General features: G+C 35.0%; 1 protein-coding gene across 1 annotated transcript; it reads left to right on the top strand.

The window, feature by feature from the left end:
• Window positions 1-216: 216 nt before the first annotated feature.
• Window positions 217-27,349, top strand: LOC132727058 (sacsin-like; the record flags this gene model as incomplete). Its single annotated transcript, XM_060712467.1, has 5 exons — window positions 217-344; window positions 803-928; window positions 8,095-8,242; window positions 11,132-12,706; window positions 26,634-27,349. Coding segments are annotated over 5 exons (2,693 nt in total), but the record flags the coding sequence as incomplete, so codon positions are not given.
• Window positions 27,350-27,563: the final 214 nt, after the last annotated feature.

The raw sequence follows: 27,563 nt of genomic DNA, 5'->3' as shown, positions 1-27,563 counted from the left end.
CTTAAAAAATCTTCTTTTGAAAACCCAAAGAGTTAAAGCTTATATATTTATCATGAGACATCTTCTAATTGGTGTCTACCAAGTCTGTTCAAATAAAGGCCCCTGTGTTAAAATCGGTCCCGCCCCGGGGACCTATATTCAGGTGAGCGATATCAGGGCCATCATAGCCCGCTTGTTTTTGTCATATGATAAGATCAATTTGTATGAATATTTCAGCGTCTGCAAGTGGTGGCAGCGTCAAGAAGAAAAAGAACATCCAATATTCGGAGATGAAACAGCCACCATTGATCAAACAGCTGAAAGGAATTTTATCTGAATACCCAGATGGTGGTCAAATACTGAAGGTATATTAAATGTATTTAATAATTATTAATATATTCATATAGCCAAACTTTGATACCAAACTTAAACCACATATATAATATCCACTGCACCTGTACATATTTGGTGTCAAACACTATTTTCAATCCTCTTTAAGTAAAGTTGTATGTAGATGTCTATCTTTGAACACTTTTCATATGGGTAACCGTTATACTTATAATGATTTTATATCAGCATCTACTATTATGTGGTTGATAATCACTAAAATGAGCATGTCAATGTCCTTGTTTGAAAGTACCTATTATATTAATCTTTGTTCTGCATCTAAAAGCATAATTATGTGTTTATTTGAAATTGATTTCTTACTTTCTGTTAGTTTATTTAATAACATGTAACATCAGATAGGTTACATATCAGATAGGTATACCAGACAGGTTTATATGATAATGTAGAGAGTATAAAGTTAAAATTCATTTTTCAGGAGTTGATACAAAATGCAGAGGACGCTGGTGCCAGAGAAGTTAGAATTCTTCATGATAAAAGGAGAATAAATCAAAATACCAGCAGCCAATGTGAGACAACTCCAATTTATACAAAATTCTTTAAGGTTAGAATTTGGATTCTCTCCCGTCCACCAAGTTTTGAAACTGACACAAAATTGAACAGAAATTACTTTTTTTAGTTTCCCCAAGCACTTCGTGAGTGTTAACTGTTGGTCATCTTTGTGTTTTTACGCCAATAATATTTAAGTCAAGATGAACAATTATTTATCTTGTGAATATATGTTTTGACACTCAGAAAATGTACTTTGAGATACTGAAAAAATCAAGATAAAAATGTTGAGGTTAACAATATTTTCCATAAAGATAAAGAAGTAAAGAGATAATTATAGGACTTCCAAAATTAGACATTAAAGGTTATGTAAAAAGATAAATACATGTAGAAAAAAGGGATATTGAAACAGTGAGAGTTCAGAATGAGCACTTTGTAACAATATATAAACTGCATATAAATGGTGCTGGTAAAATTTAAACTTGGGCACCCTTGAATGTGACCTTAAAAGTGACCAAGTTCTGAATTGTAGTAAATTATATTTTTGTCTAACAAGGGGTCTGAGATGAATGCTTTAGGGCCTTTCAGATGATCTTATTTGAATTACCACTTTCTCTGAGATGAATATCATAAAATGCATCTTTTTTGAAAGAAATTAATAAATCACATATTCTTGCATTTACTAAATTTATATACATTATATTTAATGCTTATTTGGCATAACTTTATATTGTTTTATCACATACCTGTATGTCTGTTTGTATTACATTATGAGCAAGACATTGAACAAATTATTCTTTTGACAGTGAACAGTTTTTTAGCTTGCTGTTTCGAAGAAAAAAAAACTGTTATGATTGCTGTGGTGTAATGTTGTCGTGGTGGTGCAAAACCTTGTTAATATAGCCCATAAATATATCAATTTTAAAGGTATTAATATGAAACTTTGAATGTCTGCTTATCATGACATGTGGCATTTGTATGACAAAGGGGGACAAAGGCGCACTATTCTGAAGGCTATATTGTTTGAGTTTTGCCCCTTTTTAACTTATTTTTTTGGTCAAAATCGCCTTTGAAGTAGAATGATTTCCAAACTAAAAACTAAGATTGTATCCTGAAATCAGTATTTTTAGCTCACCTGTCACAAAGTGACAGGGTGAGCTTTTGTGATCGCTCTTCGTCCGGCGTCCGTCCGTCCGTCCGTCGTCCGTCCGTCCGTAAACTTTTACTTTAAATGACATCTCCTCATAAACCACTAAGCCAATTTCATCCAAACTTCACAGGAATGTTCCTTTGGTGGTCACCTTTAAAAATTGTTCAAAGAATTTAATTCCATGCAGAACTCTGGTTGCCATGGCAACCGAAAGAAAAAACTTTAAATATCTTCTTTTAAAAAACCATAAGAGCTAGAGCTTAGATATTTGGCATGAAACATCTTCTAGTGAGTGTCTACCAAGTTTGTTCAAATACAAGCCCTGGGGTCAAAATTGGCCCCGCCCCATGGGGTCATTGATTTTCCCTATATGCATATACATGTAGTAAAAACTTAAAAAATCTTCTTTTCAAGAACCCAAAGAGCTAGAGCTAAGATATTTAGCATCAAACATGTTCTAATAGGTGTCTACCACGTTTGTTCAAATAAAAGCCCTGGGGTCAAAATTGGCCCCGCCCCGGGGGGTCATTGATTTTCCCTATATGCATATTGTAAAAACTTAAAAAATCTTCTTTTAAAGAACTCAAAGAGCTATGGCTAAGATATTGAGCATCAAACATGTTCTAATAGGTGTCTACCAAGTTTGTTCAAATAAAAGCCCTGGGGTCAAAATTGGCCCTGCCCCAGGGGGTCATTGATTTTCCCTATATGCATATAGTAAAAACTTAAAAAAATCTTCTTTTAAAGAACCAAAAGAGTTAGAGCTAAGATATTTAGCATGAAACATGTTCTAATAAGTGTCTACCAAGTTTGTTCAAATAAAGCCCTTGGGTCAAAATTGGCCCCGCCCCGGGGGGTCATTGATTTTTTCCCTATATGCATATAGTAAAAACTTAAAAAATCTTCTTTTAAAGAACCAAAAGAGCTAGAGCTAAGATATTTAGCATCAAACATGTTCTAATGGGTGTCTACCAAGTTTGTTCAAATAAAAGCCATGGGGTCAAAATTGGCCCCGCCCCGGGGGGGGGGGTCATTGATTTTCCCTATGTGCATATAGTAAAAACTTAAAAATTCTTCTTTTAAAGAACTCAAAGACCTATGGCTAAGATATTGAGCATCAAACATGTTCTAATAGGTGTCTACTAAGTTTGTTCTAATAAAAGCCCTGGGGTCAAAATTGGCCCCGCCCCAGGGGGTCATTGATTTTCCCTATATGCATATAGTAAAAACTTAAAAAATCTTCTTTTAAAGAACCAAAAGAGTTAGAGCTAAGATATTTAGCATAAAACATGTTCTAATAAGTGTCTACCAAGGTTTTTCAAATAAAAGCCCTGGGGTCAAAATTGGCCTTGCCCCGGGGGGTCATTGATTTTCCCTATATGCATATTGTAAAAACTTAAAAAATCTTCTTTTAAAGAACTCATAGAGCTATGGCTAAGATATTTAGCATCAAACATGTTCTAATAGGTGTCTACTAAGTTTGTTCAAATAAAAACCCTGGGGTCAAAATTGGCACCGCCCCGGGGGTCATTGATTTTCCTAATATGTGTATAGCAAAAACTTGAAAAATCTTCTTTGAAAAACCCAAATAGCTAAAGTTAAGATATTAAGCATGAAACATCTTTTAGCGAGTGTCTACAAAGTTTGTTCAAATAAAAGACTGCGGTCAAAATTGGCCCCGCCCCGGGGGTCATTGATTTTCTTTATATGTGTATAGCAAAAACTTAAAATCTTCTTTGAAAAAACCCAAATAGCTAGAGTTTAGATATTAAGCAAGAAACATCTTCTAGTAAGTGTCTACAAAGTTTGTTCAAATAAAAGCCCTGGGGTCAAAACTGGCCCGGCCCCAGGGGTGTCATTGTTTTTAACTATATGTGTATAGTAAAAACTTAAAAAACATCTTCTTTTAAAAAGCCCAATGAGCTAGAGCTTAGATGTTTAGCATGAAACATCTTCTTATGGGTGTCTACCAAGTTTGTGCAAATAAAAGCCCTTGGGTTAAATTGGCCCTGCAACGTTGAGGGGGGGGGTGGGGGTTGCGGGGTGGGGCCTTTTTACAGGTGAGCGGCCTCAGGGCCATCATTGCCCTCTTGTTAGGAGTTATGTCCGTTTTTATCCCCCGCCGATAGAATCGGGGGGGGGGGATTATTGTTTTGGCGTTCTCCGTCCGTTCATCCGTCCATCCAACTGCTGTCCGTCCGAATTTCGTTTCCGCACTATTTCTCTGCAACTACTGGCTTGAATTCAACGAAACTTTATGGAAATCATCAATATCAAGAGGAGATGCGCATATCGTCGGCTTGTTTCAATTAGACCCTTTAACTCATATTTTGAGTTATGGCCCTTGATTAGTTACGCCGTATGCATATAGAGTAATAATCGTTTCCGCGCTACTTCTCTGCAACTTCTAGCTGGAATTCAACGAAACAATTGGAACCTTTAATACCAAGAGGAGATGCGCATATCGTTGCCTTGTTTCGGTCAGACACTTTAACTCAGAGTTATGGCCCTTGATAAGTTATGCAGCATGCATATAGAACAATATTCGTTTCCACGCTACTTCTCTGCAACTACTGACTGGAATTCAATGGAACTTTATGGGAACCTTCAATACCAAGAGGAGATGCGCATATCGTCCCCTTGTTCTGGTCAGACACTTAAACTCAGAGTTTTGGCCTATGATTAGTGTTTTTGCCTTTGATTAGTTATGCAGTACAGTGTAACTTCCGAATTTCGGAACTTCTAAAATCCGGAAACTTCTGAAATCCGAACATTTTTTAAGCGTCCCGAAATTTCTCCTTTTGTTTACCTCTGAATTATGGAACTTCTAAATTCTGAATTCCGAACAATTTTCTGGTAAAATTTAAGTTACATCAATTAAAATTTACTTCCAAAATCCGGAAATGAAAAGGTGAGAAGTAAGGAATAAGATACTTGTCAGTATTTTCCAATTACCAATGGTAACTATTTATCTTGATACCTATTGGAATCATAACCTGTCCAGCATGTCAACCACTTGATTAAAGTGTGAAAATTCAAAGACTGAGAAGTATAGTGAGATGAAAAACAAAGATTAAAGATTAATAGCTGGTACTACATGAAGTATACTAAAGGATAAATTGTGATAATTAACATAATGCTATTCTATCAACAAATTCAGTTATAGATTACAAAGATATTTTAGCCCTTGATTAGTTATGCAGTATGCATATAGAGCAATAATCCTTTCCATGCTACTTATCTGCAACTACTGGCTGGAATTCAACAAAACTTTATGGGAATCATCAATATCAAGAGGAGATGCGCATATCATAGCCTTGTATTGGTCAGACCCTTAAACTCAGAGTCTTGGTCTTTGATTAGTTATGTAATATGCATATACAGCAATAATAGTTTCCTCGCTTCTTCTCTGCAACAACTGTCTGGAATTCAACGAAATTTATGGGAACCTTCAATACCAACAGGAGATGTGCATATTGTCGCCTTGTTCAGTTCAGAAACTTTAAAGCAAATTTATGGCCCTTCACTAGTTATGCAGTATGCATATAGAGCAATAATCCTTTCCGCGCTACTTCTTTGCAACTACTGGCTGGAATTCAACACAATTTTATGGAAATCATAAATATCAAGAATAGATGCGCATATTGTCGGCTTGTTCCTGCCAGACCCTTTAACTCAGAGTTATGGCCATTGATTAGTTATGCAGTATGCATTTAGAGCAATAATCCTTTCCATGCTACTTCTCTGCAATTACTGGCTGGAATTCAACAAAACTTTATGGCAATCATCAATATCAAGAGGAGTCACGCATATCATCGCATTATTCCGGTCAGACACTTTAACTCAGAGCTTTGGCCCTTCATTAGATATGCAGTTTGCAGTTAGAGCAATAATCATTTCTGCGCTTCATCATTGCAGCTACTGGCAGGAATTCAACAAAATTTAATGGGAATCATACATATCAAGAAGATATGCGCATATCGTCTGCTTGTTCTGGTCAGACACTTTAACTCAGAGTTTTGGCCTTTGATTAGTTATGCAATATGCATATAGATTCATCGCGTCTTCTCTGCAACTACTGTCTGCAATTTCACGAAATTCAATACCAACAGGAGATGTGCATATTGTCGCCTTGTTCCGTTCAGAAACTGTAACGCACAGTTATGGCCCTTAATAAGTTATGTGGTATAAATTTGGAGCAATAATCCTTTCCGCGCTACTTCTCTGCATCTACTGGCAGAAATTCAACGAAACTTTATGGAAATCATTAATATCAAGAAGAGATTCGCATATTGTCGGCTTGTTTCTGTCAGACCCTTTATGGCCATTGATTAGATATGCTGTAAGCATATAGCGCAATAATCGTTTCTTCTCTGCCTCTTCTCTTCAACTTCTGGCTTGAATTCATTGAAACTTTATGGGAACCTTCAATATTCTGAGGAAATGCGCATATCGTCGCCTTGTTTTGGTCGGACACTTTAACTCAGAGTTATGGCCCTTGATTAGTTATGCAGTATGCATAAAGAGCAAACTTTATGGGAACCTTCAATACCAAGAGGAGATGCGCATTTCATCGCGTTGTTCCGGTCAGACTATTTAACTCAGAGTAATGACCCTTGATTAGTTATGCAGTATGTATGTAGAGCAATAATTGTTTCCGCACTACTTCTCTGCAACTACTGGCTGGAATCCAATTAAACTTTATAGGAACCATTTATACTAAGAGGAGATGTACATATTGTTGGCTAAATATTTATTATGTACAAAGAATATTACTGTTTATGCCATGATAAATATATAAATAAAGCCTTATGTCTTCAGTTGTCCAGTTAGTAATAACCAGTACTATGCGGGGGATATAAATTCAACGAATTAGCTTGTTAATTTATTTATAAAAAATAATTGTTTATATTATTTGCCCATTAACAGACAAGTGTTAACACAGCATGCGGTGCTATTCTATTATATGTGTGTGATGAATTATATATCATACTGGTATTTGTTTAGTTTTATTACTATTCCTGTTGAATAAATTTAGTATTGAAACTGTCCGCATTCAATATTCACAATTTATGTCCTCCGTTACTTTTAGTTATTTCTGTTCAACCTGTTGATTACATTTGTTAGTCTGTGTGTATGACACACAAGCAATTTATTAGCTTTATTCATTTCATGATTAACATTGTCAATCATGTCATGCGATCATTTATTATTATGCTCCCCTTTGAAGAAGAGGCGGTATATTGTGTTGCTAATGTCGGTCGGTAAGTCAGTTGGTGTGTCAGTCTGTCGGTAGACTTCATGGTTTCCGCTGATTATATTAAAACCTATTTATCCCAAAGTCTTCATATTTCACATACTGATTGGATATAACTTGTAGATGACCCTTAGTGATTTTGAGGGCACCACTTGAAAGATCAAGGTCATAGGGGCCTTATAAAAATATCTCAGATTGGTTTCCGCTTATTATCTTGAAAACTATTTATGACAAAGTCTTCATATTTGGCATTTTATTTGTCATATGTAGTAGATGACCCCTATTTATTTTGGGGTCAGTAGGTCAAATGTCAGAGGGGCCTTAAATTTCAGAATGGTTTCCTCTTAATATCTAAAAAATTATTTATCACAAAAGTCATCATATTTCACATGTTGATTTGTCATAACGAGTAGATGACCCCTATTGATTTTAAGGTAATGAGATCAAAGGTCAAGGTCACAGGTACCCTATATGTCAGAATGGTTTCTGCTCATTATTTTGAAAACTGTTTATCACAAAGTCTTCATATTTCACAAATTGACTGGCCATAACTAAGAGGTGTCCCCTATTGATATTGGGATTTATATGCCATATTGATTTGTCATAATGGGGTCAAAGGTCACGGTCACGGTATTTCACATATTGATTTGTTATAGCTAGTAGGTCATTATTTTTCTATTTTCCATAACATAACTCTTCAATGTACCCATTTATAGCATGTTTCTACAACAAAATTACCAACAATATGAGTCAAGGGCATATGTGCCATAATAATGAGTTGCTTATAAACTTCTATGTATTTTTAACTTTAAAGGGTCCAGCACTTTGTGTGTACAATGATGCAGTGTTCTCAGAGAATGACTGGGAAGGTATACAAATGATATACAGTAGTAACAAAGAAAAAGACCCAATGAAAGTGGGACGGTTTGGACTGGGATTCAAATCTGTCTTTCACATAACAGGTAACACTTACAAATGTTTCCCATGTAATAAAGCAATACTTTTGCTTTAATTGTTGTAACATTATTATTTACAGATTTGATTCATACTTGGAAGAAAGAACACATATGACCATACCGTCATATTGAACTTTCCTGATATGACTTTGACCTTACTAGTATTTGATCTTGACTACTGAGGTAAAATTTATTGAAATTTGCTTATTATTGACATAATTTTCTTATTAATTTATGGATTGATTCATTTGTATAGACAACATGTCACTTATGTCAAAACTGACATGACCATTATTTAAAATATGACCTTGACCTTTGAATGACCTTGACCAATAAGGTCGGAATGAAATTTGAATTTATTTATGTAACAGTTCAGAACTGTTGACTATTTAGGTTAGAAGATGTGCATGTGGCTGAATAGATCAGTCCGTAGTGCAGCAGAATCGTGTTCTGGGGGTCCTGGATTCGAGTCTTAGTCAGGCTACTTATGTTTCTCAACCTGTGACATTTGGCTGTGACTTCATATAGCTCAGAGTTTAATTCATATTCTTCTGTAACGCTGGGAAACTTGAGGACGAATTTCAAATTATAGCGTGGAAAATTTCAGGGTTAAAACCTGTTAACTTTTAACGGAGAAGATATGAAGATATGTGCTGTGGGATAGTGTTCCGAGGTTTCCCGGTTCGAATCCCGGTCAAACCTCAGATTCTTCTTACCCTTTGACAGCCACAAAAAAGTGTTATGTAGGAATTACCTGTATTATAAAATCTTTCCTGTGTTTTATTTTAGAAATAAGTTTGTTTGTTCGTTTCATTTTACGCCTTTTCCCAACAGTATTTCAGTCATATAGGCGGGCAGTTTCCTAACCATCGTTCCTGGAGAGTTACACCAGTACTAGACTACCTTCCTCAGCGCTAAAATACCAAAGCGTCTCCCGGGTATCGAGTCCACACCAGAGAGGTAACTGGATTAGAAGTCATCGACTCTAACCCCTCGACAAGAAAAAGTCAAACATGGTTTCATTGTACCTGAAGTATTTCCTCATATTTAACAGGGTTCTTTGGTTAAATGATTTCTATGTAGCTTAGTGAAAGGACCTTAAATTAAATGATGTTTTGTCAGCTGCTACAAAGTAGCTGTGACATGCTACAGAGAAGCCATGGCATAGGCATCATTTCTCTGTCCTCTGTCTGTTCATCTGTAAGTCCACACCACCAGATAAAGATAGGTCCCTACCTTAAAGGTCAATGTCACACTTGAAGTTCAAACATCATGATACATGTACAAATTTTAAATTTTTACATTTAAGTTAAAAAATGTGTCCGGTCTACAATTTTGTCAGTCCTAGATGCTGTTAAAAATTATTATATATAAATGTGTTTGACATAATGATAACATACCGCCAGCATAAATTAAGTCTCTACCTCAAAGGCCAAGGTCACACTGGTGTTCCAAAGTTATGACATTTTTTTTTAAGTTGAAATTTGACCCCTATGTCCGACACATTCCTGGATGGATTTTTATATAATTTGGAATAAATATGTTAAACATAATGATTTGTTGTACATAGAAGTCAAGTGTCCACTTCAAAGTCAAGGTCACTCTAGTATGTCACACTTGACAATTGTGAATAGATTGTCTTCTTTTGTGCAATGCTTTGGATGAACTTTGGGAAAAAAAAAGCATAAATATGCTACTTATTAGGTTTATATGTAATAAGCAAAATTTAATTCATCAGCCCAAAGGTCAAGTTCATACTTGAATGTCAAAAGTAATGATATGACAGAGCATTGCTAGACATGTCCAGTCCATGACTAATTGTCATTCTGTGTGACAGATTAAAAAAAACGACTTTGTTTAAGGATATGTTTTTTTAAAACAATATGTGATGGAATTTATAGCTTTGAGATCATGGTCAATCTAGGACTTTTACGGTTTGTAGTTTCATAAAGGTATATCGATAGTTATATCCATTCTTTCAGCCATCTATGAATGGATTTTTAAGTAACTAGGCATATGTCTGTGCCACATAAGAAAAGATTGTCACAATTAAAAATTAGGTCACTAGTTTAATGTAACAACTGTGTCTAATCAGGGATTAAAAAAATTGGCTGAGAATATGAGATAATATTTGTTATAATGTTTCAATAATAGTGAAACACTCTTTTTTATGGTAACCATTATTATTATTAGACTTTAATGCAAGCAAAGGTCATGATTCCCCTTCTTGACCCTGCTTGGTGGGTATTTGTCTGTTTCGGAGAAAACAGTTCTTGTTTATTTATCTCCTACTGGTTAATCGGAGGGGACTCTAGGTTTACCCTCCGTCCGTCTATCCATCTATCCCCAAAACAGGATTCTGTGATAACATAAAAAGTACTGAAAATATTTTTTAGAAACTTAAAATATGGCAGACTGGAGATAAGGAACAACTTTTTGTTCTTCCTTGGTTGCTGTGACAACAAATAAAATTAAAATATGGCATATGTAACCCCCCCCCCCCCTCAAACAAAAAAAGAAAAAAAAAAGAAATGGCCGAGCACAGGACTTATGGGTATTGTTAATTTGTTGAATAAAAACTTGAAAACCCAAGAGATGAATATAATAATTATACTTGATATTACCTCAGACTGGCAGACTTAAATTGTTACCAGCTCCCTCCGCTGGTTTATATGATATTATAATGAAATATTTATCAGTATAATAAATATAGTGTAAGCCATCTGAAATATCAACAGCATACAAATAGAGGCTTCTCTACTGCAGAGAAGTTTAGAAAAGGTAACACAAAATAATGCATTTATATATTTTCATCTAATTGAAACCTAAACTGTTTATTATCATGCAAATATGTTTTTAGATAATTTAAAAAGTCTTGTCATAATGTAATTTCAGACTTTCCTTGTGTCATAAGCGGTGATAGAGTACTTCTGATAAATCCCCAGCAATCTGCAGAGAAAGTAAATGCTACACTAGATCTGTGTGCGCTTGAGGAATATGAGGAAGATGGACTAGATGCAGAAGCATTTTGGGAAGCCTTAGAGGATACATTCGGTCTTTGCAGACAATCTCTGCCAGAGGACGGCTTCCAAGGTACCATATTTTGGTTCCCACTGCGTGAAAACCCGTCCGATCTTGCAGAAACTTTGTATAATGAAAGTAAGGTTAAAAATCTATTTGATGCATTTGCATTGGATGCATTAAACATATTACTGTTTCTTAAAAATATTGAGAAAATATCATTGCATACCAGGGACGAGGACAGAAAAAAAAGTGAAACTCTCCAACTGGAAATTGAGGACAAAGATGGTGCTGTAAGACGTTCTCGGCAAGCTTTGAAGGACCAAATTCAGAACCAAAATATATCCTCTGAATGTCCAGATATACATTCCACAATACAGCTTGTAATTCACATGTTGTATGGTGATAAAGAAGAGCGTCAAGAATGGCTGGTTGTGAACTACTTTGTAAAAGAAAGTGCATCAGCTGGTTTCCAAAAATTGATACAAGATAAAAATCTAGGATATAGCCCATATGTTGGCGTTGCAACACCTCTTAAAGAAATTGATGATGACTTTGAGGGACATGTTTTTTGTTTCCTGCCGTTGCCAAAGGAAGGTGAGAGGTTGACTGGGTTACCTGTGCATGTAAATGGTTTCTTTGCACTCAGCCAAAACCGACACCATATGAAATGGGAGACCGAGGAACAAGAGGGAAAGCCAATAGATGACAAGTCAATTCTTTGGAACAAAGCTCTGATTGAGGAAGCTCTTCCAAAAGCATATGAATTACTTGTCTTGGAAATTATAGAAGTTTCCAAGAAAAATTTAAATGATGAAATATCTATAAAGGCCGTATATAACACATTGCCAACATGTAAATCATCACCTAGAAAAACTCACAAGAGATGGATGGAGTTAGAAAATAAACTTTATGAATATCTTGGTAAAAAAGAAATTTTATATGCAATGCACACAAGGGAATGGATCATTTTGAGAAGAGCATTCTTTGCAACATTTAGGACTTTGTCAAATAGTGAAGGTGATGTTGCACTGCAGAAATCTGTTGTGAGATGTTTCCAGAAAATAGGCGTCAAGTATGTTGATGTGCCATTTTCCTTGGTTGATACCTTGCAAGAGCATTTTCCATACATTATAGATCTTACTCCAGAAACATTAGGTTTGCAACTGAAACAACAACAACAATATAAAGAATTGACACAGAAGGACAAAATTAATATCTTGATCTATTTAGTAAGAAATAAGGAAAATTTTGCCATTCTTCAAGATCTTGAGTTATTACCCCTGGCTTCTGACAAGTGGATTGAATTCAGGAAAGGTAGTCAGCCAGTTTACCTTTGTTCTGATGCAGCTGTGAAGATGTTTCCAGGCCAAGAGAATAGAATTGTCATGGAATCCTCAAAACTTGGACCACAGCTTACAGAATTTATTGAAAAAATATGTAATGCAGGTCAGTTACCCTTTATTATCCATTATGAAATGAAATGTCATGGGGCGTCCCTGACTGAGTAGTTTAAGTTGTTGACTTCCCTCATCCCTGTTATTGCTCTGGGTTCAAATTCTGTCTGGGACTTTTTCATGTGAGGAAGCTATCCAGCTATCTTACATAACATTGCTGGTGCCAGTTTGTGCCTGAAATAAAGCACACATGAAGCCTTCCTCCACCAGTAAAGCTGGAAAGTCGACATATGACCTATACTGTGTTGATGCGACTTCCAACAAAAAAGGAAAAAGAAAGGTACAGTTAAGTGCTTTAAGGTATGACCTACCTAGTGAGCATTTTATTTAGGATCTGAAATTATAACTTTAAAGGTCAGTTATATGCCTTAAAGGACACCTGCATGCAAAATGTAAACAAAATTTATGATTCTGTTTACGAGTTACTGACACTCCTGTGAATAAAATATTGGATATAAGAATTGCTCTATTAGGAAATAAGGGTACTCAAAATAATCTTTAATTTCATCCTTATAAAATATTTTCCTAGAACAAATAAAAATATTCATGCAAAAGACTGAAGCAAAATTATTGTTTCTTTAATATGTATTTAACTGATACACTATCCCACCAATTTTAAACACTTCTTTAATCATGTTTCCCAAAACTTTTGGAAGACATATTGTCTTTTCCTTTGCTGTCCGTCCGTCTACCTGGTTGTACCTCCGGAAGCGTGTGTCCGCATTAAGCTTGTCCGGCCTTCACAAGTCAAACTAGTGGTGAAATTTCAACCAAACTTTAAAGGAGTGATCAGTACCATCCCTAGTTGTGCACTTAACCGGCATGTACTGCTTCGCTGCGAAAAATGGCCGCTAGACCTAAAAATAGAAAAAATTTGACCAGCCTTCACAGGTCAAATTTCTGGTGGGATTTCAACCAAACTGTACAGGAGTGATCAGTATCATCGGTAGTTGTGCTGCAAAAAATGGCAACCAGAGCTAAAAATAGAAATTCTTGTCTGGCCTTCACAGGGCAAGAGTGATCAGTACCATCGGTTGTTGTGCACATCGACAGCATGTTCCGTTTCGCTGCACAAAATGGCTGCCAGAGCTAAAAGTAGAACAATTTTGTTCGGTCTATAACCACAGGTACAACTACTGGTGGGATTTCAACCAAATATTACAGGAGTGATCAGTACCATCCGTAGTTTGCACATCACTGGCACGTTCAGCTTCATTGCACAAAATGGCTGCCAGAGCTAAAAATAGAAAAATCCTATCCGGCCTTCACAGTCCAAACTACTGGTGGGATTTCAACCAAACTTTACAGGAGTGATCAGTACCACCACCGGCAAAGTTTGCTTCGCTGCACAAAATGGCCGGGAGAGCTAAAAATAGAAAAATATTTTCCAGCTTTCACAGGTCAAGCCACTGGTAGGATTATAATAAAACTTCACATGAGTGATCATTACCATCCGTAGTTGTGCATATCGCCTGCATGCTCTGCTTTGCTGCACAAAATGGCTACCAGAGCTAAAAAATAGAAAAATCCAGTCCGGCTAACACAGGTTAAACTGCCGCCGGGATTTCCACAAAAATTCACAGGAGTTCAGGTTTGCCTGTGGGTTGATACAGTATTTGTAGAGTTATTGCCCTTGACTTAGTTTCAACTTGTGTCTCAAGTAGCTCAAAAGTATGTGACTTAGAGTCAATAAATTTTCATCATCTGCAGTTGTGCACATTTGGTTTAACATGTGGATAAATTCTGTTTTGTCAAAGTTTTTGCCTTTGACATAAAAAAAAGTTTTTTCAATTTTCAACTTGTGTCACACAAAACTCAAAAAGTATTTGACATAGAGTCATGAAGCTTTAGAGAATGTGTAGTTATGCACTTTAGGGTTTTGTTGTGGATTGATTCAGAATTTGTTCTTGACATAGTATGAATTTGAAATTTTCAATTTGTATGATGCATAGATCAAAAAGTATTTGATCTTGAGCCATGAACGTTTACAGGAAAGTTGGTCAGCATGTGTAAGTGTACATTTGCAGGTTGGAAAATCAATATGTCAACGTTGGAAAAATTAGATGTTGTTTTCATGCCCTAACCACTTTGGGGTAAGGGAAATTATGTAGAATTTGTTTTTTCTGTCCCTTTGAAAATGAAATCCAACTGTACTTCAGTGGACAGTTGAATGTGGGGTCACCTGTGTCCTATGAACACATATCTAGTTTTTTAACTACTGGGTACCAAAATTTTAAATGAATATAGCATTATGTGGCGCAAAATGACCTAAACTAATTAATTTAATGAAGATTAGTCATATTTTCTTTCAAACATTGATCTGAATAATAAAATAAAAAAACGTAAAATATTTTTTTTTATATTTACAGGGCTTTGAACCCACCACTCAAAATTTTAAAAGCAGTTGACAGTATTTGTAGTCTATTTAAATACTTTTCAAAGTGAGGATGGTCATACCTTAATAGCTGTTTTGATGAAAAACTGTTCAAACCCAGGAGGGTGTCATATTTCTTTTGCTCTCCTGAGCAGAAAGTGTTCAAATGTGAGCTTTTCTGATCACCCTGTGTACATCGTGTCATGCGTTCTCCAAAAAATGGCGTCACACTCTTTAAACAACGACTCCTCCTTTACCAGTAGACCAATATTGTTGAAACTAAGCAGGAATGCTCCTAATGCACATGAAGTTCAAAGAATTCCATTTCATGCTAAAATCTCTTGTAAAGAAACCAAAAGAGTTAGAGCTTAGATATTTGGCATGAAACATTTTCTAGTGCATGTCTACCAAATTTGTTCAAATAAATGCCCTAGGGTCAGAATTGGCCCAGCTGAAGAGGTCATTGATTTTCTATAATTTTTGTATATAGTCAAAAATTAAAAAGTCTCGATGTGACAATCCTAAAGCACTATAGATGAGATATTTTGCATGAAACATCTACTAGTAGATGTCTACCAAGTTTGTTCAAATAAATACCCTAGGGTCAAAATTGGCCCCATCACAGGTGGTCATTGATTTTCCTGATATGAATATAGTAAAAACTTGTGACAATCAATAAGTACTATAGATTAGATATTTGGCATGAAACATTAAGTTTGTTCAAATAAATGCCCCATGGTCAAACTTGGTCCAAAGGATAAGGTGACATTGACCTCGTACGTCAAAAGAGTTTCCTATCCTATATATGAGGCAAGTTTTGTGAAAGAGTTGAATAGACACAAAAATATTACAGACAGGCGGAAACACTGGCAAACAAAGGGAATTTCTAGAATTCCCTTCCCCTTGCTGTGGTTAATTAACTAACATATCAAACATTAAAGTCTTCATATTTGGTATTCATATTATTCATGATTAGTAGATGACCCCTATTGATTTTGAGGTCACTGGGTTAAAGGTAAAAGTCACATAGGCCTTGACTAACAAAATAGCTTGTCCGCCTAATAACTTAAGATGCCTTTGACCCACAGTCTTCATGTTTGGCATGGAGGTTAGTCATGATGAGTAAATGGCCCCTTTTAATTTTGAGGTTACTGGGTCACAGGGGCCTTGAATTCAAAAAGTTTGTCTCCCCAATAACTTAAGATTCCTTCAACCCACAGTCTCAATTTTTGGCATTGAGGTTGATCCTGACCATTAGGTGACCCCTTTTGATTTTCAGGTCACTGGGTAAAAGGTCAAGGTCACAGGGGCCTTGATTAAAAAAACGCTTTTCCACTCAATTGCTTAAGAATGCTTTGGTCAACAGTATTCATATTTGGTATTGAGGTTGTTTATGACTAGTAGATGACCAATTGATTTAAGGTGACTGTGTCAAAGGTCGAGGTCACAGGGGCCTTGACTAAAAAAGCTTGTCCGCCCAATAACTTAAGATTCCTAAGGTCAAGTCACAGGCATTTATACTATAATAAGCTTGTCTGCTCAAATAATACCTGTCCGCAGTGTATTGATTTTCACATTTTCACATTTGAAGCATTATAGAATACATGTACATAACTTAGCAATGTACTGGCTGAGTAAATCAGATTTGGCAAATAGGTTGTCCTTGAGCTCTAAATGGCCACTTTTGATTCTGACTAAGTTGTATGCGGGGGTATTCACGCCAAGACAGTGGCAATTCTAGTTGATTTTTACAAATGTTTTAATAAATGTACAGATTTGTTGCTTGACTGAAGCTTTTTAAAAAATTTCCAAAACTCTATTCTGTGCAGAACTCTGGTTCTCATCAAAAACAAAGGAAACATCTTTCCTAGTTAATTATTCACAGCAAGGGAAATGGAATTCTAGAAATTCCCTTTGTTTGCCAGTGTTTCCGCCTGTCTGTAATATTTTTGTGTCTATTCAACACTTTCACAAAACTTGCCTCATATATTTTACCTACTAGTGGGGCAGGGAATTGAGAAAATAGTGCAAATGGTGATACAAGCATGAAGCTTTCAGGAAATCATTTTTAGACCACGTAGGTTTTAAAAGTCAAGTGGGCCCAAAAATATCTCTGTTCATTCAAGATGGCCGCCATTTTTAAAATGGCCGCCATATAAATTTTACGTACTCAGTCAAAAACTTTGTAAAGACCTGAAACTTACACCATAGCATGTATCAAGTGTCTCAATTACAAAAATATAAATATAAAATCAATGACCCCTTCAGCTGGGCCAATTCTGACCCTGAACAAATTTGGTAGACATGCACAAGAAAATGTTTCATGCCAAATATCTAAGCTCTAACTCTTTTGGTTTCTTTACAAGAGATTTTAGCATGAAATGAAATTCTTTGAACTTCATGTGCATTAGGAACATTCCTGCTTAGTTTCAACAATATTGGTCTACTGGTAAAGGAGGAGTTGTTGTTCAAGAGTTTGACGCCATTTTTTTGGAGGACTCATGGCACGATGTACACAGGGTGATCAGAAAAGCTCATCTTTGAACACTTTGTGCTCAGGAGAGCAAAAAAGATATGACACCCTCCTTGGTCAGAACAGTTTTTCATCAAAACAGCTATTAAGGTATGACCATTCCCACTTTAAAGAGTATTTAAATAGACTACAAATACTGTCAACTGCTTTTAAAATTTTGAGTGGTGGGTTCAAAGCCCTGTAAATATAACTTTTTTAATTTGACGTTAATTAACATTATTTATTATTCAGATCAATTTTTGAAAGAAAATAGTGATTAATCTTGATTAAATTAATTAGTTTAGGTCTTTTTGCGCTATATAATGTATATTTTTTTAAAAATTTTGGTACCCAATAGTTAAAAAACTAGATAGGTGTCCATTGGATACAGGTGACACCACCTTCCACTGTCCACTGACGTACAGTTGGATTTTATTTCAAAGAGACAGAAAAAACAAATTCCACATAATTTCCCTTACCCCTAAGTGGTTAGGCATGAAAACAACATCTAATTTTTCTAACGTTGACATATTGATTTTTCAACCTGCAAATGTACACTTACACATGCTGACCAACTTTCCTGTAAACATTCATGGCTCAAGATCAAATACTTTTTTAATTTATGCATCATACAAATTAAAAATTTCAAATTCATACTATGTCAAGAACAAATTCTTAATCAATCAACAACAAAACCCCCAAGTGCATAACTACACATTCTGTAAAGTTTCATGACTCTATGTCATATACTTTTCACTACACATAGATCATGTGATGTATCAGTCGCCTGAATTTTACATTGTTTTTTAAAAATACCATGTCTAGATATGTTATTCTATAAACAGTGCTTATTAAACTATACTTAATTACAATGACATGAAAGTAGATATAACTTTGAATCATACTGTTACAAGCCTTCAGTAACACTATGGTTTCTTGCACAGCAGACTGGCGTTTCCGTGAGTTTTACCCATGCCGGAAATTTCATCTGGCATTGGTGGTGCCAGATGAGTCGCGTGCCAAACAACAACGTCATTTTAGCCCACTTTATGAATTAACCGCGTTAAAATGACATCGTTTTAGACGGGAAATATGTGCTTAGAATGACATCATTTCGCCGTTGTTGTTTAAGTTGTAAGTTCATACGCTCTTGTAAGAAAATAGTTATGGATAAAATGACTTTAATTTCCATGAACATAATTTTTTTATATCATATTGAGGTAAACCGTTTTAAATATGAAATAATATGTCAGAATATGCAAGAAAAAATATCTGACATATGTTTGTGTTTCGGATCGGAATAAACCTCAGGAACCCGCCCATGGGCGGTAACTCGGTAAGCCTCTATACCGCCCAATGGGCGGGTCCCCTCGGGACGGATATTCCGGTCCGAACCGCAACATATGACAGATATTATTATTCTAATGCAAAATTCATTTTTCTCATTATGTTTGCTTTAAAGCGATTTTTATATTTTCGTAAAGAAATTGTTATGGAATTAATTGTATTCGTAAATAAGACAATACTTAACGCATGTTTTGTTGATGTATATTCAGTCTTCTTTCGTTACAATTAACTGATAATGTTAAAAATATTGAATCAATTTTTATCTTGCAAACAAATTTTATAACTGTCTTTACACACATGAATGTATGTGCATTTCCTGATATTTTAGCACACCCTAGATCTGAATGAAGACAAAAATCCTTAAGAAACCAAATCTTTTTAACGGTGAATATTTCCCTTAAAATGCATATCATAGAAAGTTTTACAAAAGCAAAGAGATGAAATTAACTTACAATCTTCGTTGTTTTTGTTTTTCAATTATCAGATAAATTTACCCCACCCACTAACAAAATATAAAACCTACAGATTTTATATTTACAATTAACACATTGTGTTAATTAAATATCAAATACACTATAAGAAACTAAGTGACTTAAACCTACAGATTTTATATTTACAATTAACACATTGTGTTAATTAAATATCAAATACACTATAAGAAACTAAGTGACTTTTTAAGTTTTGTACAAAGACCTATTAGAAAACCATGTTAGAGAAATATGCAAATATTGGCACTTTTTCTTTAATATTTTTAGAGATACATTTTGGAAAAATAACTTAAAAATCTTGACTAACATTGTGGTTTACATATCATTTGATTATTTTTGATATGTTTAAACACTTTTTATCGAAATATGCATAATTTGTGATACAAATTATATGACAAAAGAGATTAATAAACTTTGCATAAATTCGGCGGCCATATTGGACGCCATCTTGAATTCTGAAGAGGTATGAACGTGGATTTTGTTCAAAATTTGAATTTTTGTAAAAGAGAAACTTTATACATGCTTTAGTATAAGTTTCAGATATTTACAAAAAAATTCACTGAATGAGCTATTATGTATGGCAAATTTATAAGGCGGCCATTTTGAAAATGGCTGCCATCTTGGATGAACAGAGATAATTTTTGGGCCCACTTCACATTTGGAATCTCTTTAGTCTAAAGATGATTTCCTGAAAGTTTCATGCTTGTATCACACTTTGCACTATTTTGACAGAAGAGACCTTATTTCCCGCTCCACTATACTGAGACAATGTGCAGAAGGCAAGAGTCTGTCATTTTTGCTTGAAGTCTAGGTCCAACTTGAAGGTCAAATGTTTGACCCTGCGTTTCGTGTCCACTCCATATCTTCCACAATCTTTAAAGGATTTTCACGAAACTTGGATAAAATATTGTGCTTACTGAGACAATGCACAGAAGGCATAAGTCAGCCATTTTGGCTCAAGATCAAGATGGCACTTAAATGTCAAATGTTTTAGCCTGCGTTTCATGTTCTATATCTATCACATTTCAAGACAATTTGCTCAAGTGCTTAGCTCACCGAGGCGATGTGCAGAAGACATGAGTCAGCCATTTGAGCTTAAGTTCGAGGTTGCACTAAAAGGCAAAATGTTTGATCCTGGGTTTCATGTCTCCCACATTCTTTGAAGGATTTTCACTTTGCTTAAACTCTTAGCTTACTGATCTCTTTAGCAACCAGTGCTTTTCCATAGCAACCAGTGTCTTTCCGTAGCAACCATTGCCTTTCCATGAAAACCATTGATGTCCTATAGCAACCAGTGACGTCACTATCATTGCAACCATTGACTTTCCATTTCTATCAAATAAGAATACTTGTATTTTGAATCAATGATTATACTGTGCCCTTTGTATCAGAAATACTGAAATATTTACTGGACACTCCTGTATCATGGGAAACTTACAATAGATAAAAAAATCTACTTTTGTTCCTTTTATCGAGTGTTGTATTGATACGATGGCATATTATTTTTTCAGAAATGCAATCTTGTTATTTTTAAAATTGCCCGGACTACTCCTTTTTTACCACTACTGCAATTTCAATGAAACTTTACAGGATTGATTTATAGATCAAGTACTTTAGTAGTTTTACAGTTGAATGATTTTTGGCTGAGTAATGGCTCTTGAATAAAAACGTTTTTTTTTTCTGTTAATGATTTTTGGGTATCCTGCTACACAGTAGAATGAATTTGACTTACAAGGTCAGATGATTATATTTTGCCTACACTTTCTTTACTATGCTTTTTATTTATGGAAATTATTCAGACTTGGTCAAAACAACAAGTGTGACTCGCCAGAATAAAAAAGGGAGATTTTTTCTTCTCTAAATCCTGTTTGACCCTTGTTTTACAAATGAAATCATGTTTAATATTGTGAGCAGGACATTTGGAATTTGAACATTGGAATTTAAAATGCAACCACAATTTCAGATATTTATTTGAACTTTGATCAAAGTCATCAATTCTGACATTCTTGGATGAATTTTTGAAAAAATTGGCAGAACTGTGTAAGACATGATTATATGTAATGAATAGTTCAAGGTCAAGGTTACATTTGTATGATGATTGTGAATTTATTGTCTTCTTTTTTGCTTAGCTTGGGTATTCATGGATGGATTTTTGAATAAATATGCATTAATATGGTGTTTATTGAAATGTATAATGAACAAAATTATACTCAGCACCCCAAAGGTCATATTTATACTTGAACTTCAAAAATCATGATATGATTGTGCATTAATACCCAGTCCATGTCATTCAGTGTCAGATTATGCAATGACTTAGCATCAGTATATATATATATATTGACCCACAAGGCCTAGAGCATAGATATTTTGCATAAGACATTGTCTGGTAGACAGAGTCTACCAAAAGTTTTCAAATTATAGCCCTGAGATCAAAATTGGCCCCGCCCCGGGGGTCATTGATTTACACTTTATGTACATATAGTTAAATCTTAAAATACCTTCTTGACAAAGGATACAATGCTTAGAGCTTTGATATTTGGTATATGATATCATCTATAGGTACTCTTCCCAAGTTGTTAAAAATTAGCCCCGGCCCGGGATGGTCATAGGTTTTCCTTAAATGTATGTAGTAAAAACTTTAAAAAAATCATGTTCTCAAAATTGCAAAGGCAAAAGGTTAGATATTTTGCATGGAACATTGTGTAGTGAACCTCTAGCAAGACTGTTCAAATTATAGCCCCAGGGTCAAAATTGGCCCCGCCATGGGGGTCATTGATTTTCAGTTACTATGTTAATATAGAATACATTAAAAATATTATCGTTTGAAGGTGCAAGGCTTAGAGCTTTAATATTATGTATATAATATCATCTATGGGTCCTCTACCAAAGTTGTTTAAATTATGCCCCTAGTGTTTAAATTTGCCCTGCCCCAGAGGCGATAGTTTTCCTTATATGTAAATAGTAAAAACTTGAAATATCTTCTTCTCTAAATTGACAAAGGCTAGAGGTTAGATATTTGAACAAGACTTTGTGTAGTTAACCTCTTCCAAGATTGTTCAAATTTTAGCCCTGGTTTCAAAATTGGCCCCTCCCCGGGGTCATTGATTTTAACTATGTACATATAGTAAAACATTAAAAAAATCCTATTGTCTGAAGGTACAAGGCTTAGAGCTTTGATGCTTGCTTATAATATTATCCACAGGTCCTCTACTAAATTTGTTCAAATTTTGCCCCTGGTGTCAAAATTTGCCCTGCCCGGGGGCATTGATTTTCATTATGTACTTTTAGTAAAAACAGAAACTTAAACAAATGTTTTCTGAATTGGAGAAAGCTATAGCTTAAATATTTGACATGAAATGTTGTGTGTTGGACTTGTATCAAGATTGTTTGAATTAAACCCTTGGGTCAAAGTTTTTCCATGCCCAAGGGGACAGTGCCCTACTTTCTTGTCCTTTGATGTACAGTCATGAAATTTGGACTATGTGTATAGTTTTAGTTGTAAAATTGAACTTCGATATCAGGTGACCTAGATTTCGATGATGTGACATTCTTTCTTGTCCTTTGATGTGCAGCTATATAATTTAAACCATGTGCACAGATTAGTATGTAAAGTGAACTTTGATATCAGCTGGCCTAGATTTTGACAAAGTGTCTTACTGTGTTGTCCTTTGATGTACAGTCATGGAATTTGGGTCATGTGTAATATGACATCACCACCAAATTTACTAGACTCGACTGCATTCCTATTCTGATCTTTTATTTGAATAACAAGAGATTCAACCACTAATCTGATAGTAACAATTTGATAGGTCAGTGATCTATGCATTATGGAAATCTTCAAGTGTATAGAAACAAAAAATATGTTCCTACATTATTATTTAGTGTTGTATTATGCGGTCGGACAGCACTTTTCACAAATGCAATCTTCTTGGTTTGTCTGTAACTTAAAGATTTAGTTCATGCTGATTCTTTCTTCATAAAAATAATTCAATGGTTATATCAAGTCATCAATTTGGTCATTCATTAATGTGTGTTGAAATAGCTAGTCATACTTTTGTGGCACATAAGATAAACTTGTCATTCGCAAAAATGCCAGGTTGACAGTTTACAAGGTAAAGAGTATCATTGAATGTCAAAAATAGTACATTGAAGGTTGTGTCTGGTCATATTTGTCATTTATTCGTTGATGTTTGTTTTAAATAATTTGGCTCACAGTACTATGAAAAAGTAATTGTTCTCTATATATTCTTGTTACTCTTTTTTAATAGTTAGCATGCTTTTGATGCATGTTAAAGATCATGGTATTTCTACTGGGCCCTACTTAGGGGGTCATCTGTCTTTTTCTAACGATGGTTCTTGTTTTATTCAGTGACACTTGTTAGCTCACTTTAGTATTATAATATATTCTTGAACAGTGTTTCTCAGGTGAGCAATATAGGGCCATTTCGATCTTCTTATAAACCTCTTATAAACGTGTGCAACAGTAATTATAAGGTAGTTTGTAAGTTTTCCAATAACTGCTCAAATGGTTCCGGTTTGTTGAAGCCAAAGCTTAAATTAGAATTAAGCTTCAAATGACATTCTCCTTAATTGCTATTCGAAGTTTTAATTAAAAATGATCGTTAGATGATGGTCCTGTACTAAAATTGCACATATAATTCATTGAAAAAACAGAATCCCTTAACAAAGCCCATCACGGCTCATGTAATTCATACAAAAAACAGAATTCCTTAAAAAAGCCCAACACGCTCATGTAATTCTTAGAGAAAAACAGAATCCCTTAAAAAAGCCCAATACGGCTCTTATAATTCATAGAAAAAACAGAATCCCTTAAAAAAAGCCCAACAAGGAAAAATTGAAAATTTTGTATGCTTGGTTTGATTGAATTATAGATATAAAATGTTTAATGACATTTACTCATCAGCATGGTCCTGCACCAGAATTGCTTAATTTGTTAGGTTTATCTAAACAAAATGGCCACCAGATGGTAAAATAGAGGATAAATTCTATAGTAATGAATAATTTATTGTAATCAAACTAGGTATAAAGCAAGCTTCAGTAAAGACCTTGTTTTGGAATGTTTTTATATCCCTGTAGAAACTGGAATCAGGTTGTCGTCCACCCAATAACTTAAGAATACTTTGATCAACATTGTTCATATTTAGCATGGAGGTTAGTCATGATTATTAGATGACCCATCTTGTTCTGGAAGCCACTGGTTCAAATATCAAGGTCACAGAAGCCTTGACTTAAAAACGCTTGTCCGCCCAGTAACTTAAGAATCATTTGATCCACAGTTTTCATTACAGGTTGGTTATGACTAGTAGATGATCCCTATTGATTTTTAGGTGACTGTCAAAGGTTAAGGTCAAAGGGGCTTTTACTACAATAAGCTTGTCTGCTCAAATGCTTAAGAATGCCTGTCCACAGTGTTATTATTTTTACATTTTAACATTTGAAGCATATAATTATGTTCTCATATATTCATCACAAAACACATCCAAGCAAAGCTGTATGAATAGGGTAGGATATTCTAGTTATGCAGTAGCAGTTTTAATTTTGAGGTCAGTAGGTCAAAGGTCAAGGTCAATTAGGTCTTTGCCACAAAAACATAGCAATGCACTGGCTTACCAGCCTATGCTTTGGCAGGGAGGTTGTCGTTAAGTTCTAAATGACCACTGTTGATTCTGACAAAGCGGTATGCGGGGGTATTCACCCCATGACAGTGGTAGTTCTAGTTTGAACACCGAGGGTCAAGGTCACTGTAACTGATATAGAAAAATAGTTTCTTGATACTAAAGTCAAAACTTTTGTACTCAAATTTCATATGTAACAATCTTTTTTGTAGGTCTAGCCTTTGGATTGCATTTTTGACTTTTTGGTTCAAGGTCACTGTAACTGAAAATGAAAATTGGTTTCCGGTCAATTACTAGAAAGATGATGATGCAATTTATTGTCTTAATATTGTGTACACGGGACTGGTGTGACATCCTTAAATATTTGTCGGGTGGGGCAGGAATCATCTTGAGTGGTGGCACTAGTTTAGGGGGCGGGGGTATTTAGATTTACCCTTGTCCGTCCGTCCTTTCGTCCGTTCTCTTTTGTGTCGCAAGTAGTTAAAAAAGTATTTGACATAGAGTCATGAAACTTGACAGGAATGTTGATCAGCATGTGAAGTTGTGCACCTGCGTTTCTCTTGTGGATTTATTTTTTTATTGCCCTTGACTTAATAAAAATATGCAATTTTCAGCTTATGTCGGACATAGCTCAAAAAGTATTTGACCTAGGGTCATGAAACATTACAGGAATATTGCTCAGCATGTGTAGTTTTACTTGTGAATTTATTCTGTTTTATAAGAGTAATTGCCCTTGACTTTGTAAAAATTTGCAGTTTTCAATTTGTGTCACATGTAGCTCAAAATGTAATTGACCTAGAGTCATGAAACTTTACAGGAATGTTGATCAGCATGTGTAGTTGTGCACCTAGGTATTTTCATGTGGATATGTTTAGTATTTTGTATGATCAGTAACAGTTTACGTTTTTTCAACTTTTGTCGCACATAACTCAAAAAAGTTTTTAATCTAGTGTCATGAAACTTTACAGGAAAGTTGCTCAGCATGTGCAGTTGTGCACCTGGGGTTTCACTTGTGGATTTTGTCTGTTTTGTTAGATTAATTGCCCTTGACTTAGTGAAAACCGTTCTATTATGTTGTGTTATTTGTTCCTCGAGTGTTTGAGTTAGAATCAACCAACTTTACAGGAATAATGATCAACATCACTGTGAAGCTATGCACATGAGGTTTTGCATGTGGACTTTTTTCAGTTTTTTTAGAGTTATTGCCCTTGACTTAGTATAAATTTGCACTTTTAAACTTGTTCGAATTCATGCATAACTCAAAAAATATTTGACCTGTAGGTCTGAAAGTTTAAAGGAATTATTGGCAGCCATGTACTTATGCACCTTGGGGTTTGCTTATGGATTATTCAGTATTTGTAAAGTTCTTGCCCTTGACTTAGTGAACGATTTTTAGTATTCAACTTGTGGCACATGTAGCCTAAAATATTTGACCTAAAGTCATAAGATTGACAAAACAGTGAAGTGGGGGGGGGCACCCGTGTCCTATGGACACATTTCTAGTTTTCTATTATTACCAACCATAATTCTATTTTTATAATTGTCATATTTATGCATTGTAGAAAGCTACCAAATTCAAAGATTAGATGTTAAGTTGGCGAAGACGTTAATGATGCAAACACTGCTTTTCCACTTTGGATCTGGTCAAAATGTCCGATGGACAAAAACAATGAGCATTCCAAGTCAGTGGATGGAAAATGTATGGCATGTTCTCATCAACAAAGAAATGGTAAAATATTTTACAGATATACCTTTAGTGCCGATGCTGACTCAAGGAAACTGGACTGATCCAGATGTTATTGAACTGGTAAGATTGTCTGATTTCATAATTATAAAAGAATATGAACTTACTAGAGAATGCATTCTGAATGATGGATTAGTGAATTGTCTTAAAGTATTGAATGTAAAGGTACTGCCAAGTCTTCCAGAATGGCTACAATTTGAATCAATTAAAGAATTTGTTAAGCGGCCAACAAAGGAAGATATTATTTATGTATTCTGTGAAGTGTACAAAATGATGGGCGAAAATGCGGTGTCTACATTAAACGTTGCTTTTGAATCGAATTTCACGTTAAGAGAATCATTAATTCAGTTTGCATTTGCCTTGGCATATATTGAACCAGATATGGTAAAAATGTTTCAAAAGCTTAGAATTTTCAAGGGTGTGCATTCAATGGAAGATGATGGTACGTTTTCTGCCATTGCTGATGTTCGTAGATTTATATCTGGTGATATAAACTTCCCTGTAGGAATTGATTTTCCATTTAAATGTTTAAAAGTAAATAGTCAAGAAGAGAGCTTGATTACCCGATTGGATGCAGAGAAAGTTTCACTTGAAACACTAGTTTCACATGCAATCAGTGGTTTACTTGCTTCCAAAAAGGATGTTCAAATTTTAGACTTTATGAATTATTTCATTGAACATTTCCATTTGTTTGAAAACAACAAAGGTATTTGTGATGCTGCCTCACAGCTGCCTTATCTTAGGGTAG

The sequence above is a fragment of the Ruditapes philippinarum genome, unplaced genomic scaffold (genome assembly GCF_026571515.1).
Source record: "Ruditapes philippinarum isolate M1 unplaced genomic scaffold, ASM2657151v2 ctg7956_1_1_1_1, whole genome shotgun sequence".
NCBI classification, from domain to species: Eukaryota; Metazoa; Mollusca; class Bivalvia; order Venerida; family Veneridae; genus Ruditapes; species Ruditapes philippinarum.
The sequence above is the reverse complement of the archived record's forward strand: the minus strand, read 5'-3'. Positions and strand labels throughout refer to the sequence as shown.